This window comes from Microtus ochrogaster, chromosome 16 (assembly GCF_000317375.1).
Source record: "Microtus ochrogaster isolate Prairie Vole_2 chromosome 16, MicOch1.0, whole genome shotgun sequence".
NCBI classification, from domain to species: Eukaryota; Metazoa; Chordata; class Mammalia; order Rodentia; family Cricetidae; genus Microtus; species Microtus ochrogaster.
In genome coordinates, this window is record NC_022018.1 from 58856017 (window position 1) to 58862622 (window position 6606).

At 51.2% G+C, this 6606-nt stretch overlaps 1 protein-coding gene across 1 annotated transcript in view; it reads right to left on the reverse strand.

Annotated features, from left to right (window-relative positions):
• The window catches only part of Klhl3 (kelch like family member 3), a 113832-nt gene that overhangs the window by 14464 nt on the left and 92762 nt on the right, over positions 1-6606 (reverse strand). The window contains exons 8-10 of the mRNA XM_026782934.1: positions 4599-4716; positions 4019-4216; positions 2031-2132 (exon numbers count right to left, since the gene is read on the reverse strand). Coding sequence (XP_026638735.1) covers positions 2031-2132; positions 4019-4216; positions 4599-4716 — 418 coding nt within the window. The remainder of the gene's footprint in view (positions 1-2030; positions 2133-4018; positions 4217-4598; positions 4717-6606) is intronic.

A 6606-nucleotide genomic window follows, 5' to 3' on the forward strand; every position in this document is an offset into this window, starting at 1 on the left:
GCCATCTCCTCTGTTGAGCAAATCCGTCTACACTCCAGCCCGCACTGTACCTTGTCTTATGTTCTTCCAGGCAGTGAGTAGTAAATTATCCTGAAATTCTTAGGGGTCACTCAGACTGCGTAACCTTGGTAGTGAGGTAACAAGGCGGAGGAGAGAGCTGAATCTTCAAACCCTTGTGAGGCACAACCCACTCCAGTTTCTCCTCCACATTCTTAGAAACACTCTCTGCTGCCCTGAAGCAGCCCACGGCCAACAGAGCTACACCTGCAGGGCCAGCTATTGAACTGCACTTCCGGCAAGCAGGCACAGCGGCAAAAGCCCTGGTCCCCAGCAGTATTTTAAATCTCCACCATCAAGGCACCTCCTCTGACCTTCAACCTTGTCCCAGCTAAAGCAAAGGGCCACTCAAGGTCTCTCCTGGAGAGCATTCCCGAGGGCCTGCTATTTTTAACCTCTGGTCAATTGTTTGATGTTCCTGGCTAAAGAACAAGAAGGGAAAGGAGAAGGTGACCGACAGAACTCTTGGATCTGGCTGGCGGGTCAGTTTCGGTCCCACCAAGAGAATGAGACCTTGAGAAGCAGTTCCTCCTGAGAGGGACAGGATCCTGGCCTCGCCAAGATGGCTATGCTGGGATAATATACCTTCAAGTGAAAATTTCAAACTAATAACAGTGTACAGGCTGAGAAACGCTGGGAGAAAAGGCAGGCGTCATCTCTGCTAGTCAGTTCCCATCAGCTTGAAAGAGGGATCCTCAGCTGAAGAACTGCCTCCTTCAGACTGGCCTATAGGCATGTCTGTGGATCACTTCCTTGATGGCAAACTGAGGCAGGAGGGCCCAGCCCACCGTGGGTGGTGCCGTCCCTGGGAAGGTGGTACCTGAGCGTGCCATGGAGAGCAAGCCAGTAAGCAGCTCCCCTCCATGGTCTCAGCTTCAGTTCTTGCCTTGGGTTCCTGCTTTGACTTTCCTTGATGGTGGACTGTGACCTATAAGCCAAATAAACCCTTCCTTCCCCAAGTTGCTTGTGGCCAGTGTTTGAGCAGAGCCACAGAAAACAAACTAAGACACCACCTCACTGCATGTTAGGCTCATGTGTGCATATGTCCATGTGTACACATGCGTACCTGTGTATGCGTGTGCATGTATATGTGTGTTGGTGTATGTGTGTATGCCTTCATGGGTGCACATGAAGCATCCATGCATATCTGGATGAGCAGACATCAGTGCAGACTAATAAATCTTTATTGGTCCATCATCTCCAACACTTTTAATCAACTCATACTCTCCGCATTGGTACTGAGCTCACACATGCGCACCCATCAGCATTTAAGGATGGTTTCCTCATCTAGATTAGGAGTCAAAAGACCTGGGTTGAGGCCTGCTCTGCTGTTGACTGTCATAATACAAGTGTTTCATTGGCCCTCACCAGAACTGCTTTGCCAGTTGAGACCTATGGTCTTCCAGAGGGTTTGGGAGAATCAGGAAGAGAAAGATGTTTTATAGACTTCTGAGTATTGTCTGGTCAGGCCTCGGGTCTCCCCACTCCCTCACACATGAGCCACACCCTACACCAAGTCTATCCTGAGACCTGAGATGTGTCAGACCTGAAGAAAAGTAGCCTGCCTTCCCCATTGCCCTGTTGGCATGCAACACATGAAGGTGAGCAGGGAATTAACAAGCAGAACTAACTCAGACCCTTGCTTTATATGTGCAACTGACTTTATATGTTGACTCTGGGCTCCCTACTTCCTTCCCATCCCCCACTATTAGCAAAGACACTGACAGGTGACCAAGGGACAGGTATCACTCTCCCTGGCATCTCTGCTTTCTCTCCTGACCTCCTGAATCCCTTTTTAGCCCTCTTGAGTCCCAGCCCTCCTTGTCTGTTAACTGGAGACAGTGGGACCAAACTCAGACCAGTGACCTGGATAACGGAGCCACAATAGAAGGAGCTTCAAGCACAATGCTGGACTCAGGACAAGACCCACAGGTTAGGGCAGGACCAGCCACCACCCTCTGCTGCCTCCTTACCCTCCACAACACCCACTCCCACGCTGCTCCGCCGTGTGTTCATTGGGGCCACGAAGAACCACTCATTGGTCTTGTAGCTGTATGCTTCTACTGACGCCAGACCTAGGGAGAAGAGAATCATGAAATTCCTACAGCCGTGGGCCTCACCCTGCTCTATAAGGAACAGTGAGGCCAGGAAGGGGCCAAGCCGGGACTACAGACTCGATGTTCAGTCTGGTATGCCTCTGCCTATCATGTGGCTATGGTAACTCCTCAGGCTACATAAGGCGACCACTGACCACCAAGGTATGACATATCGGGAATCTGGTGACATCAAGGGGTACATCTGAAGTGTGTTATAGATGCACACATTAAACTTACAGAATGGAACCTTCGATCCCAAGTAAATGCCCAAGGATGTCTCACTGGGCACCAGTCCGGATCCCTTTTCCCACATCTTCTCCCACTTTACTAGCTGGATGGCTAAAAATGTACCTCCCAAGATCCCCTGCAGCAATGCGTCTTTGAGCCCTAAGTAGAAATCTGGGGGGAATTTCTGGGATGGCTTTCTCATTTCTGATACAAGGTGACCCCTTCCTGCTTCTTGCAACCAAGGACACAAATGCCCTATCTGGAGTTATAACCGCTCTAAGGTTATCATGGGGAAAGCCAAGAGGAGCTTAGAGAATTTGGCCCCAGTATCCATGTACAGTCAGACCAAGTTGGGAAAGTGGCCCCTGGACTCTGTGTTTCCTCTCTGGATACAACAAAACCCCCTTCACAGGCACTGTAAGCAAGTCCTGCCGAAATAATCCCCAGTGCCCATCCTAGACCACACTCACTGAAGAGCCTTCAGAGAGGTGTTTGATAAATAAATAAATAAATAAATAAATAAATAAATAAATAAATAAATTCAGCTTTTCCCTCCCCGGGGCCAAAGACTATCATGGTAGTTTAGGTCGCCATCTTCAGTCATCCGCCTGACCACGTCAGTACAGATAACAATGTCTCTCCAAAGTCACAACAGTTCAGACTGAATGTGTATGGGTGTTTGCCTCCATGTCTGTCTGTGCACCACATACATGTGAGGTCCATGGAGGCCAGAAGAGGGCATCAGTGGCCCTGCAGCTGACGCAAGGTTATACACGGCTGTAAGCCGCCAGCCACATGGACACTTGGAAAAGAACCTGTGTTCTAGGGAAGAGCAGCGGGTGCTCTCTCCAGACCCCAGGTTGACATTTTGAAGGGAGATAAAATCTGGGAGGGAGGTGCCCTCTGGGGGACATTAAAGTGAGGTGCCCTCTGGGGGCAATAGAAAGAGCAGTGGCCAATCAGGCAACTGTGCCTGCTCAGAGCCAGGTGCCTTCCCCTTAAGCCAGTAAGGTGCTCAGTCTAGACTCCTGAGGCTCTTCCAGCAAGACACTCTCCCTTTCTCTGTCTGATCCTCTGAGGAAACAGGCTACTAGGCACGGGAGAGGTGAGAGGGGGCCCTTCTGAATGTGGACCTCCTCAGAACCCACCATATCACGGTGCAGATATGGACTCGGTCCACAAGAAGGCTTGCTTCTGGCGGACAACAGTTAGGAGTTTGGATACTGAAGGCCCTAGAGGTCCACGTTTACGCTGAAGTCTTGCCCTTGGGTAGTGGTGCCGCGGAAGTAGTGGGACCATTGGGTGAGGGTCCTTAGCCACTGGGGTGACCCTTGAGGCCTTCCTGTTGCTTCCCAGCTAGTGATGTGAGCAGTTTCATGAGCCCACACTGTACCACGGTGAACGGCCTCACCACAGGTCCACACAGTCTGTGGACTTGAACCTGCACTGCTGTAAGTCACAAGGTATCTTTTCTGTGAAGATTATGCCAGTATCTCCTGACAGTGAAGAAGAGCTCACTGATTCCAATGGGTTCATGCCTGGAGCATCGCTGCAAATGCCGGAGGCTAGCCCAAGAACTGACCGAGCAAAGCAAAACCGCCCCGAGAAGAGAGTACGGCAACTCTCCCTGGACCTACCGGTGCTGCCGTCAAAGCCTCCAACTGCGTAGAGGAGGTCATTGAGCACGGCCGCACCCAGCGTGCTCCGGCGCTCCTGCATGCTGGCAATGGACGTCCACTGGTCCTTCACGCCGTCATATACATCCACCGTCCGCACCCGCAGAGAACCGTTAAAGCCGCCCACAGCATATACGTGGCCAGCCATGAACACCACACCTGAACCGGGAGGAAACGAAGCATGAGAGTCAGGAAGAGGGCCACCTGCCCAAGCTGATGTCTGACGTCAAGGAAGCAAGGTGGGCTTACAACCGACTCCCGATGGAAGGCCACCTCCAGCTCTAGGTATCTGCGAGGAACTATGGGACTCCAATTTCTTCTCCTATTTGTTTCTCTAGCCTGGTTTGAGTAAACTCATGAATTGGCTTAAACCCACAAGCATGTAAGAACTGACCTCAGAGTAAGCAGTCGCAATGTGCTGTGCACACGTGCGGGTGGGAGGGGCGGGGAGTATGCAGAAGGAGCGGCACGCACGAGGCAGAGAGCAGCTGAGGAGAGGCTGCTTGGAGCCCAGGTGTGGCAGGGGGCTGGGGCCGCTTACCTGCTCTGCATCTCCTGGAAGGAAGCTCAGCTATCTGGTCCCAGCGGCCCTCCTCAAAGTCATAGCACTCCACGCTGCGGATCGCCTTAGGCGCCTGGCCACCAACCACAATCATGACCTCCAGAAAGACAAGCACACGTTAACTAGGTTTGCCCAGCACACGCGAGAGTGGATGACCAATCTGTGGCCCATCCACGTGCTGCCTGCCAGTTTGCAGAGTTACACACAGAAAGATGCTGCCCTAGTCACTGAGGGCGGTTACATATTCAAGGAAAGACAGCCAAGCACCACAGATAGGCCCACACTTTGCAAACATGCCCTCTCTGGATGATGCAGCAATAAGGAATGCATCTAATACAATCTCAGTACACACAAGATGGAGGCAGAGGAGCACGATTTTTACAATGAGGCAAACAAATATATTTGGGGTGGGAAGCCCAGATTCTGGGTACATTTTTAGGATACTATATTACTCATAAGTTTTTCTGAGTATCTGGACTGCAGAGGGTACCCAGTACCTGCGTAAAGAAAAAATAATATTTTTTAAGCACTGCTTCATGGCAGTTATCGAGTTAGGTGACTGACAGCACTGGAAACCGGTGTTCAAAGGGCTTTCATTGCCCTCCAGGGGGAAGGTCGTAGCTAACACAGCCAGGCACACGAAGTGTGTTGTCATTTGCTTGTCAGTGATTGACAGATGAGGGATGTAAAAAAGTTCAGAAAACACATGTAAACAGCCAGAGGTCATTCAGCAAGGGGAGGCAGAGCAGGCAGGGGAACCCAAGGCCACCTGACCCAGAGGGAAGGCTGCCATGGCTTCTCCTCACCGTCAACGCTGCCCCCTGCATGCTGCCCTTCATTCAGGAGTCACAGAAACCAATTCAGTGGGCTGTGACCAGAACACATCAAATTGAACAGCACAGAAAATACACAGCCAGGGTATTGGTTTATGAAATATTTGTTCTGGTTATACATATTTGGGCGTATATTTTGAATAGCAATTCATATGTATTTCTGCTGCAGGGTGTGGTCAAACCAAAGGAAAGCCATGTTCTCGCTGAGTTAATGAACTGTACTGACTCGTGGCATCCACGCTCTCAAGCCATTGTTCATACTATTAAATAAATAAGAGTCAAAATGGCAAAGATAACAGTAACCTGGATATTTTGACAAACTTGGGCAAACTCGCACTGCCCCCATCATGATAGTACCCCTTCCTGGCACTTCCACACCCTTCTTAAGAGGTGGGGACGTGTGGACGTCTCTGCTAGCCAACATAAGCCACGGGGTTGAGCACAACCCGAAGCCTGTCTTATCCACCTGCCAGTCCTCACACAAACTGCTGGGCCCCACCCCATTTCCCATTTAGCAAGTCCAGGATTTGTCTGAGGATCTGTTTGCAAAACAGCCCGGGAGATACCAAGGCCCTGCTCTCCGGAACTCAGGCAGTGAGACGTACAGTTTTGACCCCTGGCCTGTGGGAATTTCTTGATGGCACGCCGTTAACAATGTCTGCCACGCTGAACTATCACAGTGCTTTCTACTGCCTCACGGCGTGTTACTGGAGAGAGGAGGGCTCATCTATGCGGCCATGTGCCTTGACAGGAGTGCAAACCTCAGGGACAGGAAATGCCCAACGACAAGCATTACACATTGTCAGGTGTGACACTGACTCCCTGCTGCCCGTGTCATTGGTCACTGCTCGTTAGAACTGGTTCACAGGGTCTTTGACCCAAATATAGGTCACAAACTCTTCAAGATCAGGATTCACTGACCTCTAATCCCTTCCAAAGCAAACCAAAAGACACAGGCCTGGCCTCACTGTGGTGCTCCCAGACCAGGACACAGGCCTCACTGATGTGCTCCCAGACCAGGACACAGGCCTCACTGTGGTGCTCCCAGACCAGGACACAGGCCTCACTGCTGTGCTCCCAGACCAGGACACATGGGCCTCACTGCTGTGATCCCAGACCAGGACACATGGGCCTCACTGCTGTGCTCCCAGACC